The sequence below is a fragment of the Doryrhamphus excisus genome, chromosome 18 (assembly GCF_030265055.1).
Source record: "Doryrhamphus excisus isolate RoL2022-K1 chromosome 18, RoL_Dexc_1.0, whole genome shotgun sequence".
NCBI lineage: Eukaryota > Metazoa > Chordata > Actinopteri > Syngnathiformes > Syngnathidae > Doryrhamphus > Doryrhamphus excisus.
In genome coordinates this window covers 11,454,564-11,470,507 of record NC_080483.1, presented here as the reverse complement: position 1 = coordinate 11,470,507, position 15,944 = coordinate 11,454,564, and the positions used below count along the sequence as shown (strand labels likewise).

Genomic DNA, 15,944 nt, shown 5'->3' with positions numbered 1-15,944 from the left:
CTGCTGTAGTAAAATGGTATTGGTTTATTGCATTTTGTGCTGACAAATCTATAAAATAGAACGGGTATCGCCAGAAGAAGCCATAGAGATATAAGCATTTGAAATGTAAGATAAAACTACTCTTTTTTTTTTTTTTAAATGTACCATGAAACACAATAGAGAAGAATACATGTTGACTTTTTTTTTTTGAAACCGTAGAATATTTAACTTACACTGACACAAAAAATAAACACTTCCACACTAACTGTATTTAATTTATTTACATGTAGCCCACCATCATCACCCTTGACCCCCCCAGCATCCCCTTCCCTTCCGCCAACAAATGAAAGGAACAACATCTTTACCATACGATGGATGAAAAAACTTTGTACACGTGTGTTTGCAGTATATAACCATGTAACTTGTCAAGCATCCATACAAAGTGGTTCCCAGTGAATTCAAAACAAACGTATAGATCCTATCTATGTGTATATAGATCTGAGGCCCGAGAATTTTCATGCAATTCAAATTAAAACAAAAATCTTGCTACTTTGGCACAATCTATTTAAAAAAAACTGCATCTAATTCACTGGAGCACATATCTTCACAATATTGATATTTATAGTTAAATATACTTTGGTAGTCATTTTCTCTGGATAATACATGAAAAATAGAATCTTGTACTCTACTATAGTAATAATCAGCATTTGCTTGTCCAGTGCTAAAAGAGTGAAGAGTGTATGTGGTGTGAAGGGTTTGAAAGTGGGGGGGTAACATGGAAACAAGAAGAAATCAAACACTTGGATAGCACAAACAAATATATCTTATTCAGGGTGCTTGCATGCATGCACACAATGTTACACCGCTGGAGAGCGCCTCTGCTTTGCAAGCACTTGATTAGAATTACTGAGCAACTTTTCAACGTGTCCATGAGGAGGCCCGGTGGATTTGACCTCAGGTGACCTCTGTGCCACACAAATAAGGGGTTGAATGATGGATGTTTTTTTTTCTGTCTTTCTTGCTGTGTTTTTTTAGTCAGAGCCCTTGACATCCATTTAAGGATGGAGACTTGAGGAGTGATCATTGGCAGCTTTTTTTTGTCTCATGCTACAGTTTGTTGCCTGGGGTGGGCAGGGGGTTGGGCTTAGTGATACATATATATATACATATGTATGTATATATATATGTTGTGTGTGTGTGTGTGTCCAAGCAGAGCCGCTCCCAGCATTGGAAGCGCAAGTTTATTATTTGATCACTTTTTCAAAGAATTATACTGCAATCACATTTAAAATACACAACATATTTTGAGGGGAAGGAGATGGATGGGTGGGGGGGGGGGGGGGGTTGGATGAGGAGAGTTGGCGATGTTTGAAAGATTAAATCTCATTTCACAACTTATTTTTTAGCAAGTGGGCGTGGATTTTAAAAAAAACAACAGGTAGTATATTTTGCAGTACAGTCTGAGGCTGCAGTGCACTAACAACGCCACTTGAGGTCGCTGCAGGCTGTTACAATAGGGAGCACTAGCATAACCCCGCCCACTAGCATAAACGTCTCGCGCTCTCATTTTTGGGGATTTTTAATGTATTTAATTTTGACCACTTCGAAAATATTACATTAAAAAAAAGCAATATTGCACGTCATCTTACAAAACTCTAATACTTTTTTTCCCACAGTGATCAAACAAGAAAAGACAACACTAGTTTGTGATTCATTCGTTATATACAAATGAGGACCCCCGGCCCCACCCACCCCCCAAAAAACTCTCCTTTCACAAGACTACTTAAAGCAAGAACAGGTAACAATAACTTTTCTTATCTTTTTAAATGTTTTTTTTTTGCAAAAGACTTTTCAAGGTGGAGCTAGCAGCCTTTTTGTGGTGTCTGAGCCGCCCGGTGGTCACGATAGAAAGCACACAAAACAAATATGGCCACACGCTAACCATGCAAACACTAGAAAAACATTAAGAATCATTTTTTCAAGGTAATCGATTCAACCTCCTGCCGATTGCACTTCATTCTCTTTTTTTAAAGGCTCAGTTGATGCAGGCGATGTTCTAAAACGACCTTTTTTTTGCGTGACTTATCAAAAAAAAAATTGGAAAATAAACTTTTATTTTGGTAAATTATTTCACAAATTAAAGTGTCACTTTGGCAATTTATCCGAATCATTTTAGCTGGCTTTGATATAAAAGGAGCATAACGTTTTTGTTATATATTGCATCAGTATTTTTTTTTTAAGTTAACCGCCACTGCTGATATGTATTTCTATACCCTTTTTATTGTTTATACTTACCACTTCTGTTTATTTCGCCTCTTTTATGTACAAATACAAATACATCACTAGCAGCATTCACCACAAATGGTCCGACATTCAAGCAAAACATAAAGAAAACATTTTAAATCGCTCTATAAACTATTTTTATTCCTATTGATTTCTCATATACTGTATAGGTATATATATATTTATATATATATGTATATAAATATGTATAGCATGGATCTATTTATAGTTTTACTACAAGTGCAAGTGACTCAAAAAACAAAAGGAAATAAAGTGACGTTTAGAAGACGGCATAGAAAATAGACGCGCTAAGAAAAATAAACAACAAATGCAAATTTAAGCTCTATATTGCACGTTCCTTCCCGGGTGCAAACATTTGATGCCTAATAAGGTGATTGAAATTGAATAGAGTCTTACATCACTGCTAGATGTGTTGTTTTTAATGACCGTTTTGTTTGCTGGTTAGCATTTTTGCTAGCCTTTTGTACTAGCTGCTTCCTGCATCCCGTGCCCAGATCCTCACTAAAATGTTATTATCACTCCGTATATGAACTTTTTAAAATGTAATACATCCATTCATTCATTTTCTACAGTTTTTGCGGGGGTGCTGGAGCCTATCCCAGCTGTCTTTGGGCGAGAGGCGGGGTACACCCTGGACTGGTCGCCAGCCAATCACAGGGCACATATAGACAAACAACCATTCACACTCACATTCATACCTATGGACAATTTGGAGTCGCCAATTAACCTAGCATGTTTTTGGAATGTGGGAGGAAACCGGAGTACCCAGAGAAAACCCACGCATGCACGGGGAGAACATGCAAACTCCACACAGAGATGGCCGAGGGTGGAATTGAACCCTGGTCTCCTAGCTGTGAGGTCTGCGCGCTAACCACTTGTCCGCCGTGCAGCCTGTAATACATCCAGAAAAGTTATTTTAGGGGGAAAAAAACACAGAGTGGTGATTAAATTAATTAGAAAATAATCAATCAGGTAGCTTTTCTATGTCCTGATGTTTCTTTGTTCGAATCCAAATCAAGAAAATATTAAAATAGTTGTTTTAAAAACAATCAAATTTTAAAAAAGTGCAATAATTTACGTGACATGTCAAACAAACCTGTTTTTGAGGGAAAGCATGATGATAACCATAGAACATATGTTCATTTTCACTTTCCAGTGTACTAAAGGTAATTAAAAACATCATATCTAACAGTGGATTAAAGACTTTTTATACATATAAATAAATATATATATATGTGTTATATGTGTGTTCTACTGCATAGAAGTGTGTCTCCGGTGGACAAAGTGTCTTTCCGTGCTACAGAAGCCGTTGTTCTTCTCTACTTCCAGCATGTCCCAATAACAATAATACTAATAATAATTTTTTTTAGACATCATGTTATTTAAAGTTCACACACTTTGTTCTCCGATTGTATCGTACTGTAAATCATATGGCACGTTTATAACGTTTATAACATTTGGCAAAAGGACACAGGATGAATGCAGTACACGTCTATATCGCGTTGATAAGCTCTGTCTATAAACATAAATACATATTTGTTCTCTACATGAAAAAATAACACTTTTTTTTTGTCGATTGAGTGCAGGTGCAGTGCATGTGGATGGGTGTCCGATGTCATCCCATAAATAAATAGAATTTTTTTGAAATAATGCATTTTTGTTGTTTAAATATGTGACAAAAATACTACACTCATACCCAATGAGGCTTGTACATTATTTACAGTGTTCTCCACGCAAAGGGCTGCTGGTCGTGATCTTCTTCTGCTAGCCTGCAAACGCACTATTCACAGTTACGCTAACCGTCTTCTTCTTCTTGGGGTTTTTGGCACCGACAGTGGCCCCGCACACACGCAAACAGCCACTAAGAAAAGACCGCCATGAGGTCATGCTAGCAAGTCCAGCTTCTTCAAGTTCAATTTCACAGTTCCAATACATAAAAAAAAAAAAATGCCCCCCTACCACCCGTACCACCCCTCGGCCACTTTTGGTAAAACAAACTACACCGACTCAAAGGAAAAAAAGACACTTGCATGCATTATCGGCCACAGCTAGCTCAGCTAACAACAAGCCCGACGGCCAACACGCCCGGCGCCCGACGACCTCCACGCTAGAAGTACACGAAAGCGGATGATACTGAATGACGACAAACTGCTTCTAAACGAGACTCGTAACGACGTGGATGGAAGGACTTGAAGCGGCCGGGTGGGATTCTGCTCGTCGGGGAGCTTTGAAGCTGAGTCGGGCTGTGGGAGTGGACGGGATGAGTGAGTGGGCGGGGGGTTAGAAGGAGGGTGGGGCTGGTTAACACAGGAGCCGGGAAAGGATGGGGGCTGTGTGTAATGGGAGGGGCAAAAGGTGAGGGTTGTTTTTTCAGGAGTAGATGGTGATGACCTCACGGCCGCCTCCGCGGACCAGGAGGACACGGTTGAGACCCTCAGTGAGGACCTCAAGGAACTCCATGTCTGGAAAACAAAGCTTAAGGAATCACAACAACCAATTTGGACCTAGTAGTCTGGAATACAGCTAGCTATATTATAAATATAATTATATTATATATATATATAATATTATAAATATATACAAAATATATAAATGTATTAATAAATAAATATACATTATATTATAAATATATAAAAAATATATAAATGTATATAAAAATAAATATATATAGTATATTACAACTATATAAAATATAAATTTATATATAAATAGATATAGAATAAATATATTACTATATATTATACAAATATATTTTATGAATATAAAATATATACAACTGTTTTTGAGGGAAAACAAAGTTTTTAGTTTACAAGCATAACCTTGTAGGTTTACTAGAATAAAGTCGTAAATTTAAGAGAAAAAAATAATAATATTATGAGAATAAAGTTATAAATATGCGAGAAAAAAGTCATACATTTACAAGAAAAAGTGGGTAAATGTACGAGTAAATTTAGGAGAAAAACTTGAGTATTATGAGAATAAAGTTGTACATTTAATAGCATAAAGTCCTAAATTTACGACAATTGTTGTAATTTTTTATAATTATTTTTTTATACGAGTATTAGGGCCACATTTGAAAGAAAAAAAATCAGATTTCAAGGATAAAGTCGTGAATTTATGAGAAAAAAATTATGATATTATGTTTCATACATATCAGACGGAAACTAGAGCATGGCTCTCTTTCCTCTTGGTCCCGGGATGAACTTCAGGAAGCAAAATTCAGAGTTTTTTCTCGTAAATGTACAACTTTATTCTCGAAAATCTCAGATTTTTTTCCTTCAATGTGGCCCTAATACTCCGTCATAGTTTAGAGTTTGAGTCAGGGTCCTGTCAACGAGTTTGCTGCCTAAACAGGCTGCCTTTCCAAACACTTTTGTCCTGCTATTTTTTATAAAAATCTGTCAATGGGCCGAAATGAACAGATAAATGAATAAAATACAATGTATGTAAATAATACATGTACATTAAAGCTCTTCCTGTTTTAAATCCTGCAAGGATACAGTTCTCGTCACCGGTCCGGTTCTTGGGCGGTCCGGGCATGTTGAGAAGGACCAGCTTAGCCTCTGAGGACTTTTTGATGATGGCCTCATTGAGTCGGAGCGCCGTGTGCATGCGTCGCACGTTGGACTGGTTCCTGAATGCAAAAAGACGAGAGTTTGTGAGGACTCGGAGGTGACAACAGGTGAGAAGGGATGACAGATGCTCACTCGCACACGTAATCACTGTCCTCATGCGCTCATGCGCTCATGTAAATACTACTACTGATGCTCATGAGGACTTAGGGTACTTACAGGTTCTCCCATTCACTGCAGCAGGGCAAGAAGGGAAACACACATCAGTACTAAATCACACCGCACCGCGCCACTATGTCGTAAATACATTTTGGGACACTCGGAAAGCACGTGCCCAACCATTCCCAGCACTCACGGCTTCATGTTGAAGATGTCCTTGATGCCCTCCGGTGTGGCGGCGCCAGGCGGATTGCTGGCCTCACCGTCACATTTCTCCGTCCAGGTCATTTGGACCTGCTCACCGGGGCTCTGAGCCGCCTCGGGCGGGTCCAGCGGAGCAGCAGGTGTGGCGGGGCTGGCTGGGGTGGTGTTGTCATGGATGAGCTGGACCTGGACAGGGGGGGGCACAGGGGGAGAGGCCGACGTTGACTATGAGACAAGAGGAGGAGGGGGACGGATGGGGTGGCCGGGCCAGGTGGAGTTAACATGTAAATCAACAAGTTGAAAGGTCACGTTTGAAGTGGACATGTTGGAATGTTAAGGTCCAGTCACAGAATGTTTGAGAAAAGACAAGAAAGAGGAAGTGTGTGTGAGCAGCCGCTAGGACAACATCTTGAATAAATGAACCTAAAACCTGGTAACTACCCAGTCAGTGGGTTTTTAATAATAATATGCAACACAATACTAGATGATACACGAGATTGGGTCAATAATTTAACATTAATTTGAACTCAAAGTTAAAATTAAGTTGCATTAGCAGCTCTAGCATAAGCAGCACGCTAACCTGTCACCATAAAGAAAATATAAACACATCGGTAAAACATAAGTACATACAGTATACCAATCTAATATATCGTATTTATTATGTATTATGTATAACTGGTCCGTCAAATTAAAAGCACTAAATGAATATTTGTTGCACCTTTATGCATTCTCACATAGTAACAGCATTTGGGACCAAATATGAGGTGAAAGAAATGGACAAAAAATACAGTATAGTAGTATTGTAGTGGGAGAAAATTATATGGTGCTTTCAATGACCGTCGAACAGAAAAGGACAAATCGCCGCTCGCATTAAACATGCAAAAACTGGGATGTGCAGTATAACTGTGTATTATTTTTTGGAATCAAATCTGGTCTTTCACTTATATAGTACTTTGACACTGTTAGCACATTTATGTACTGATGTTGCAGCATCGGGGGTCACTGGGGGTTCAGTATCTTGCCCAAGGATACTTTGACACAATCACAGGAGAATGGAGGATCGAACCTATGACCTTCAGGTTGGGAGACGACCACTCTTATCACCTGAGCCATGAAAATAATGGTCTATATTTCCAAAATCGCTATGGACCCTAGTGAGGATAATCAGCATAGAAGATGGATGGATAAAATTTGATGTAGATAATTATAAATGTATTCATTCATTTTCGTGGGTATGCTGGAGCCTATCCCAGCTGTTTTTGGGCAAGAGGCGGGGTACACACGTTGGATTGGTCGGCAGCCAATCACAGGCCACATATAGACAAACAACCATTCACACTCACATTCATACCTATGGACAATTTGGAATCGCCAATTAACCTAGCGCTAACCACTCGACCGCCGTGCAGCCGAGTATAGTTGTCATGTCTTTTAAACGCACAGAACATGCAAATTCCACACAGAGATGACCGAGGGTGGAATTGAACCCGGGTCTCCAAGCTGTGAGATCTGCATGCTAACCACTCATCCACCGTGCAGCTCATTAAAAATTCTACTGTTATAGTAAAACATTCTCTACCTCCTCTTCTGGCTTCTCCTCCTTGCTGGCTGCCGGTGCCTCTTCACTGACACTGGGTTGATTAGTCACTGAGCCAGGGTTCTTGCGTCGAATGGAGCCACGGGAGGAGTCGGTAATGCTCTGGATCTGTGAAAATGCCGGAAAAAGGAAGAAGGAAAAAAAGAGTGATGTTCTTGCTGGTGATGATGAACATAAACGTGAAGTACGAGATGTGGTAATAACAGTAGAAGAACCGAGGGTGTTTTAGATCAATATCTTTTTATTCCCTCCCTCTGCTAAGACATCATGTCAAAGCAAAGCTGGAGAGGGCCAATATGGCGTCCCACTGCTCCGATTTAAGCCAAAATATGTTTGGGTCCAGCGGCGCTTACGTGTCGTGTCAAGTCAAATCAAAGACGAGCTACGCAAAGCTGAACCTGTCAAGTTGAATTTGTGCACGTGTCTTTGAGCGGACCAAACTTTCTTACCTCCCTCTCACGCTCGTTCTTGGTCAGGTTGATCTGCTTCAGCATCTGCGAACGCTGCTCCATCACCAGGGTCTTTTCATAGGTGTAGGCCGAGATGTCGCCGTCATGCTAAGGACGAAGACAAAATGGAATAACAATAATAATGGTATTAACTCTTAGATGCATAAGTGGGTAAAAAATGACCCGGTCAGGTTCTTTTCTTGAAATATCTTCATAATGAAAAAATCATTTCATATTCCAGGTATTACTCAAAAATCATAGTTTTGATATGATGCCATTCACATTTTTAACTTACCTTTTATACATTTTAAGAATTTTTTGTTTTTGTGTTACTACCCCAACCTTCCATAAGTGGGTCAAAAATGACCCGGTCAGGTTGTTTTCTTGAAATATCTTTGTAATTAAATTTTTTTATCATTTCATATTCCAGGTATTCCTCAAAAAACATGTTTTTGATATCATGCCATTCACATTTTTAAGTTACCTTTTATATATTTTAAGAATTTTTTGTTTTTGTGTTACTACCCCAACCTTCCATAAGTGGGTCAAAAATGACCCGGTCAGGTTGTTGAAATATCTTCGTAATGAAAATTTTTTATCATTTCATATTACAGGTATTCCCCCCAAAACATGTTTTTGATATCATGCCATTCACATTTATAACTTACTTTTTATACATTTTAAGACATTTTAGTTTTTGTGTTTTATAACCCCAACCTTCCATAAGTGGGTCATTTTCTATGGAATCCAATAGGAACCTTTAATTCTTATCAACTTTGGCTGTCAGGAATAAATTAACTGTAGGCCACACAGAATATATCAGAAGTGTCACCCCTCAGGAAGATTATTTTACACATAAAGTGCTAATACAATAAGCATCTTCATATTAAAAAAAATATTTTTTTCATCGAAAAAAATAATTAAGATTAAGAAAAAAATTAAGATGTTTCTAACATGAAATCATTCTTGTGTGGTCCTTAATATAATACTAAATATCATAGAAGTGATTATTCTTAACCAAAATGGCAAAAATTGCATAAAAACGCATTGATTCTAGTATGGGTCATTTTTGACCCAATTATGGAAGAGCGTAGGGTCCAGTCACTCGTGCATCTAAGGGTTAAGATGCTGTCATAATGCTCCCAATGCTCATCCACATGCTGCCTGGAGGCCTGCCTGAGCATGCCCGATTGGTTGGAAGGACCGGGGCGGACCTGGTACATGCTGGAGCAATGGGGGAACCTCACCATTTCTACAACTTCCACCATGGCATCAATACGGAGGTGATAGAGGAAGGTGGTCAGGTCCTTCTTCATCTGGATACTGTTGTCATCCATCTGGGCCACGGTGAAGATGCGCATCTTGCACTTCCTCCAAACCTGAGCAGTTGAAAAAAAAAGCTTCTGTTATGGTGCACAATCTTTGACAACATGATGTTGGGCGTTAGAAGAAGAAACTCGGTGGACCTTGTGCTGGCGGAGAAGGAAGGGGAGCAGCATCAACATCCCTCCATCGTGGACGATCCACCACACGTCGATGTGACCCTCTGTGAAACGCTCGCCGTTGGATGGGAAAGCCGAGATGTTTTTGGGTACCAGCAGAGCCAGGTGAGCTGCGGTGGTTTCTCTCACCAACTCTGCAGGAAACTCAAACAATTACAAAAACAAATCTTCTCACTTACACAAAGTCCAAATTGAAGGCCACAGCCCACCGATGAAGTTCCTCCAAGTCTGGTGCTCGTCGCCTTGCTTCCAGTTGCGCGGCCACGACACTAACACGGCGTTGTGTTTGAGTCCGCCCAGCCCGCTGGCTTGGAGCAGGTGTGAGGTGGCGTCACGAAGGTTGGACGACACAGTCACCTGACAGAAGCCCTTCACCTTCTCGGTTTCCATCAGTTTATGCAGCGCCTATAAACACATCCATTGTTACCATGGTGAACTGATCTGTATTACCTGTAAATAACCTCTGGAAGGACCTTATTGGACTATTTACTTTTTTCGGCTAATGGCTAATGACTTATGCGCATGTGGAAATATTCATTTGGGACAAGAATCACTTCAGCACCGTGACTTTAATGGAGGAGCAGTAATGAATTCAAGCTATTCAAGCTTTCATTTTAACTGCTTCTTCTATTCATTAGATTTTCCAATAAAAACTTATGGTTTTTCAGCACTGTTATTAAAAAAAGACCTCAGGGAAGCTGGAGTCATAGCTATACGGCTACACAAGTTGGAGAAGCCATTTATGATGTTTTGCTTTTTGCAAAACATCATCAATGCTTTTTGCATTTGCCATACATGCAACCTGACGTCATGTAACATCACTGTAGACATCAAACAGTCCCCCCCCTGTTCCCCTTTACCTGCTCTGCACGCTGAGCCTGGTCGTAGTTGTCCAGGTAGGTGCCTTCAAGCGCTGTTCCAACAATGGTCAAGCCTTTGCCCGCCTTCAGCTGATTGGTGAGCGAAAGCAGGCGGGGTTGCTCTATGTTCTGCTCACCGTCCGTGCTCACCAGCACCAGCAGCTGGGGCCTGGTGGGTAGGGGTGGGAGGGGGGCGGACAAAGCCCAAAGAAGTACAAAAATTAGGTAAAGAATGTCCACATGTTGTGATCACGTCATGAGCGAGCTCAGACATGTTGCTCATTTCTCTGTGAACTAACAACGCCTCATGTGAATTGATGTGGTTACCTCCAGTTTTTGGTGTGGGGGGGCCCTTCCTCCAGACGCATGAGAGCATAACGTGCAGCACTCAGAGACAGACCTCGAATGCCGTCACCCCACTCCTTCTCCGCACTGAAATGTACACATTCAACACAGGCTTAATGCACATTGATTATGTAGTAGTCAGTACAGTGTAATAAATAGTCTATTTTTTATGAATTGCATTTGGATTTCACACTTTAAAAGTAATATTTATGTTGTCTAAATAACAGAGAGCCAGCCACTAAAACGGTTAATGTGTCTGTCAACATTGCTATATTACAATGTATACAAGTAAATAAGCTAAAGAGTGGATCATCACATATCAATTATTTGCAATACTGTATATCACACTATTACAACGTGTCTGCATGTAGCATGACTTTCTCAGTACTACATATACATTTTCATGATGTAAGACTATCATCTCCACTCACCCTGCAAACTCAATATACTTGTAGATGGAGCCGGCGATCACCATGGCGACAATAGCATAGTACCAGGAGCACAAAAACATCAGCGTCAGACACAAGCTCATCCCCAGGAATGACAGAGTCCTGTAATGATAGAAAAAAAAAGTACACAAGCGGTCGGATGTACGGTTCAATGAATTAAAGGAGTGAGGGTAGGTGTCAAGTTCTTTTGGACTTAAGCTAGCCTATACTTGAAAAGACTGAGAAAATTGTAGAGGACGCTTAATTAACATGCATTTTTAGCAAGATAATCGTTATAAGAATTGTTATACTCATGATCAACACATGTACGGTCATGTACAGTCATGATGGTTATTTTTAACACTACAGTATAGTGTGTGTAATTCACTCGCATAAGCGCCTAGAAATTAGACTGTGTGAGTGGAGAAAAATAAAAAGCACTGCTTTGAGTATAATTAATTTGCATTTTGCTCCTGAAATAAGCCCATAAAAAGTGAACAAAACCAGGGTAAATTTTTTGTGTATTAAATCTACAATACTTGTACAAATGTTCTTTGTTCACATCAGAAACTCTCGCGTTAATGCTCAATGATGTTGCAATACTGTACAAAACTCATTCATTCATTCATTTGTTTACCGCTTATCCTCACGAGGGTCGCGGAGGGTGCTGGAGCCTATCCCAGCTGTCTTCCAGCGAGACTGGATTGGTCGCCAACCAATCACAGGGCACATATAGACAAACAACCATTCACACTCACATGTATTCATTCATATCATACATAGTCATACATAGTGCCAGGGAGATGTAGGCCTTATGATGGCACGATGTGTATTACGGTATACGTTGTTTGAGTTTAATAATAAAACTGTGTTATTTATATTTTTCTGTGCTCTTATTGAAAAAGCTAATTATACAGCCCTGAAATATAATCTCAAATAAGCTAAATTTGACACGGACCAGTGGTAGAACTTGAAGCGAGGTCTCCAGTTGGGGGTCCTGAGCAGCGTCTGCAGGGCGCATGCCAAGTTCACAAACATGTAGCACATCAGGAAAAACCTGAAAAACACAAATATGTCATAATTTCAATAGACTTTTAATATTACGATATAATATTAAATAATAGAATATTACTACTAATAATATTGGATAATATTACACATTGCATGTGTGTAAAATATAGACGTCCCATCACACTACCACCACCATATTTTACTGTTGGTATGATGTTCTTTTTCAGAAATGTGTTAGTTTTACACCAGATGTCATGGGGTTCAATGGGGTTCAAGTTCTGTCTCATCAGACCACATAGTATTTTTCCAAAGGTCTTGGAGATCATCAAGATGTTTTCTGGCAAAATTGAGACATTGATGTTCTTTTTGTTCAGCAGTGGTTTTGGTCTTGGAACTGGCAGTTTTGCTTGATATCTTTCTTATGGCGGAGTCATGAATTCTGACCTTAACTGAGGAAAGTGAAGCCTGCATTTCTTTGGATGTTGTTGTGGGGTCTCTTGTGATCTCCTAGATGAATCGTCACTGCAATCTTGGGGTAATTTGGTTGACCGGCCACTCTTAGGAAGGTTCACCACTGTTCTCTGTGTTTACGCCAATTGGTCTCCAAGTGGCCCCAAAGCTTTAGAAATGGCTTTATAACCTTTTTCCAGACTGACAGATCTCAATAAATCTCAGTTATGGTATCACAGGAGGGACAGTCACATTTGGTTTGGATTTTTTTCCCCTCCTTTCATCATAAAAGTTTCATTCAAAAACTGTAGTATTTTGTGTTTGTTCTATTGTCATTGGCTAAAATTAACTTTGTTTCATGATCTGCTAAAAAGGGAAGCGGGGAAACGCATTTCACACCGGAGTAGTGCTCCCAAAATAGTGTGAATAACGTTGTCCAGTTCTTACATCGACAGAATGGGAGCAACAGAGTCCAGGGAGGCGATGAGGATGCCGCTCTCGCAGATGAAGGCGGTCAGAAGCAGAGACCATGTGGGCTCCCCGTTGGCCTTCCCGTGGCCAAAAATCTGCAGGGATGGAAAACGAAGAAAGTTTAGTTGATACTATCAGAGAGGTATTACATTATGACAATATGTGTACCACAAATGTTTATTTACTTGCAAAAAGAAAGGGGTGCTAATTGAAAGTACATACTCATAGCGGTCAGGAATAAACTGATGAGTTTCACACCAAGCAGAATAACAAAATCCACAACAGGGGATTGCCTACAGCCACAGCAGCTAATGCTGTATGTTTGACCTAGCCGTAATTAGAAAGCCTATTTACTCTTGTAGACCATAACAGACTGTAGTTAACAGAAAAGCAGCGTTTATTGGGAGCACATATGGCATTAATGCCTGCTTATGTTGCTAAATAAGGTACGTGAAGGTTAACAGTCCAAAGAGACTGACCCGTAGTGCGGGCACGATGCCATCCTTGGCAATGGCCTGCAGCAGCCGAGGTGCCCCTGTCAAACTTTGGAGCCCCGCACCGCAAGTGGAGAAGAAGGAGCCGATGACGATGACCCACGGCGACGGCCACGCCAACGTGCCGATCACCAAGTTGCCGTGCACCCCTTCACCAAACCTTTAGGGTGAAAATCAGTGTATTTTATTTAGAACCATTCAGATGAAAGATTTATTTACTGGCCGACTTACTTGTCCCTGAGGACCACACCCTCGATGCAGGCGCCAAAGAGAATGACGCTGGACATGTCTTATCAGGTTTGAATAAGGACCATAAGGACATGGGTGTGGCGGACAGGAAGATTCACAAAAAAAAAAAGACCCAACATTCCTCTGCTTAATGTGCTTAATAGTCATGAGCTTAGAAATCGATTTACTTGAGGATAACATCTTGAGTGATCAATGATGCTGTTACAAATATCTCTCTACTATATGAAGTCACATTTGCATAGGCAGGCCCAACGATGCGATTAGGAGACCTAATCAAATTTGGTCTGACCCAAAGCTGATTACTGTGAGACACAAGAAGATGGAAGCACATCGGCTCTGTATGCTCGAGTGCACTTGCAGCAGCAGCTAAATACAACTTTACCCGATTATATGACAATACAACATATTATATCAAACTATCCAACTCAATAAAACCTGTCATCCGGCAAATAGCACAGTGCTGGATGCTTGACGTTATAGTAACAGGCATACCTGCACACTCATGTGGAACAAGACCCAATACAGCATGCTGTCATCAAAACATAAACACAAGTTGAGAACCTCTGTAGTGACACAAAGATCCTCTTCATAACTGGTGCATAGGGTTGGGCATTGAGTTTCACGTATTGATAGGAAACCGGAACTGACATTACGATTCTCCTTGGATTGTTCACATTTTTTTCTAAATTTTGATTCCTAGTTCCGCTGTACACTTTGCTGAATAAACAGCAGCAAAAACCAATGAAGAAGAAGCCGGCAGCCATCAACAAAGACGAAGATGCGGCTTAAAAGTTTGGTTTAAAGAGGACCTATTATGCTCATTTTTTTTACCCTTTGTATTGAGTTGTGGACTCCTATAGAGCAGCTACACACAATAACCCGCACAGAAATTTTTTTAGATTTTGCAGAATCTGCACCTATTCCAGCTTTGAATTGTACTTCAGAGTGCAGCGAAGTGATTTGTGCAATCACTCCGCTGTGATTGGTCACAAAAACTGCTTCTTAACTATGAAAGGAACTATGAAAAGGAAGTCCGCATTGTGCAATGCTTGCTCCTGCCCTGCCCTGAGAGAGGATACAGACAGTGGAGGTGGTGGTGATGGCTGCGATGGTTCCGACGGGGATGGACTTCTGGGCGTCACGTAGGTCACCGGAGCGGTTTGAGCCGGCCATGATCCCTGAATAGAAGGAAACACAGAGATTAATAATAATAAACATTAAAATAATAATAATAATAAATGACTAGAAGGGAGAGGCGTTCACCTGTCACAGAGGGGAAGTAGATGCCAACCAGCAGCGTGAAGAAGCTGGTGATGTCAGCCAGCACATAGCGGTTAGAGTTGGTCAGGGGGGTGTCCTGCTCCTCCACAGACTCCATGTTGACCCGGGCGACCAGGTCCCCCTTCTCATAGTATGTCCCAAACAGGTTCTCTGGATGGACAGATACCCTAGTAAATATCACTGTTAACTATTTTTCAATGTTTTATAATAAATGAGGGCTGCACGGCGGTCTAGTGGTTAGCACGCAGACCTCACAGCTAGGAGACCCAAGTTCAATCCCACCCTCGGCCATCTCTGTGTGGAGTTTGCATGTTCTCCCTGTTTGCATGTTCTCTCCGGGTACTCCGGTTTCCTCCCACATTCCAATTGGCGACTCCAAATTGTCCATAGGTATGAATGTGAGTGTGAATGGTTGTTTGTCTATATGTGTCTATATGTGCCACAAATGTCCAATTAGATCAGAAAAGGGTACTAGATTTATCAGTAGTAGCTTTTTGGAAAAACTATTCTGACAAAGTGGCTAAGCTTCAAAACACTGATCCCTCCTGCTACGTATTTTTCTTCTGTGGCAGGTGATAAGCTACACAGA

At 40.5% G+C, this 15,944-nt stretch overlaps 1 protein-coding gene across 4 annotated transcripts in view; it reads right to left on the bottom strand.

The window, feature by feature from the left end:
• Nucleotide 1: 1 nt before the first annotated feature.
• Nucleotides 2–15,944, bottom strand: part of slc12a5a (solute carrier family 12 member 5a) — a 134,958-nt gene continuing 119,015 nt past the window's right edge. For 2 of the 4 annotated variants that reach the window (XM_058054698.1, XM_058054701.1), the window contains exons 9-26: nucleotides 15,338–15,505; nucleotides 15,154–15,252; nucleotides 14,057–14,114; nucleotides 13,811–13,985; nucleotides 13,308–13,426; nucleotides 12,358–12,456; nucleotides 11,403–11,522; nucleotides 10,954–11,058; nucleotides 10,627–10,795; nucleotides 9,976–10,171; nucleotides 9,731–9,900; nucleotides 9,512–9,643; nucleotides 8,265–8,372; nucleotides 7,798–7,923; nucleotides 6,211–6,443; nucleotides 6,075–6,089; nucleotides 5,784–5,917; nucleotides 2–4,745 (exon numbers count right to left, since the gene is read on the bottom strand). In XM_058054698.1, coding sequence (XP_057910681.1) covers nucleotides 4,654–4,745; nucleotides 5,784–5,917; nucleotides 6,075–6,089; nucleotides 6,211–6,443; nucleotides 7,798–7,923; nucleotides 8,265–8,372; nucleotides 9,512–9,643; nucleotides 9,731–9,900; nucleotides 9,976–10,171; nucleotides 10,627–10,795; nucleotides 10,954–11,058; nucleotides 11,403–11,522; nucleotides 12,358–12,456; nucleotides 13,308–13,426; nucleotides 13,811–13,985; nucleotides 14,057–14,114; nucleotides 15,154–15,252; nucleotides 15,338–15,505 — 2,318 coding nt within the window. In that variant the 3' untranslated portion in view covers nucleotides 2–4,653. The remainder of the gene's footprint in view (nucleotides 4,746–5,783; nucleotides 5,918–6,074; nucleotides 6,090–6,210; nucleotides 6,444–7,797; nucleotides 7,924–8,264; nucleotides 8,373–9,511; nucleotides 9,644–9,730; nucleotides 9,901–9,975; nucleotides 10,172–10,626; nucleotides 10,796–10,953; nucleotides 11,059–11,402; nucleotides 11,523–12,357; nucleotides 12,457–13,307; nucleotides 13,427–13,810; nucleotides 13,986–14,056; nucleotides 14,115–15,153; nucleotides 15,253–15,337; nucleotides 15,506–15,944) is intronic. The other 2 variants (XM_058054700.1, XM_058054699.1) reach the window with 2 other exon arrangements.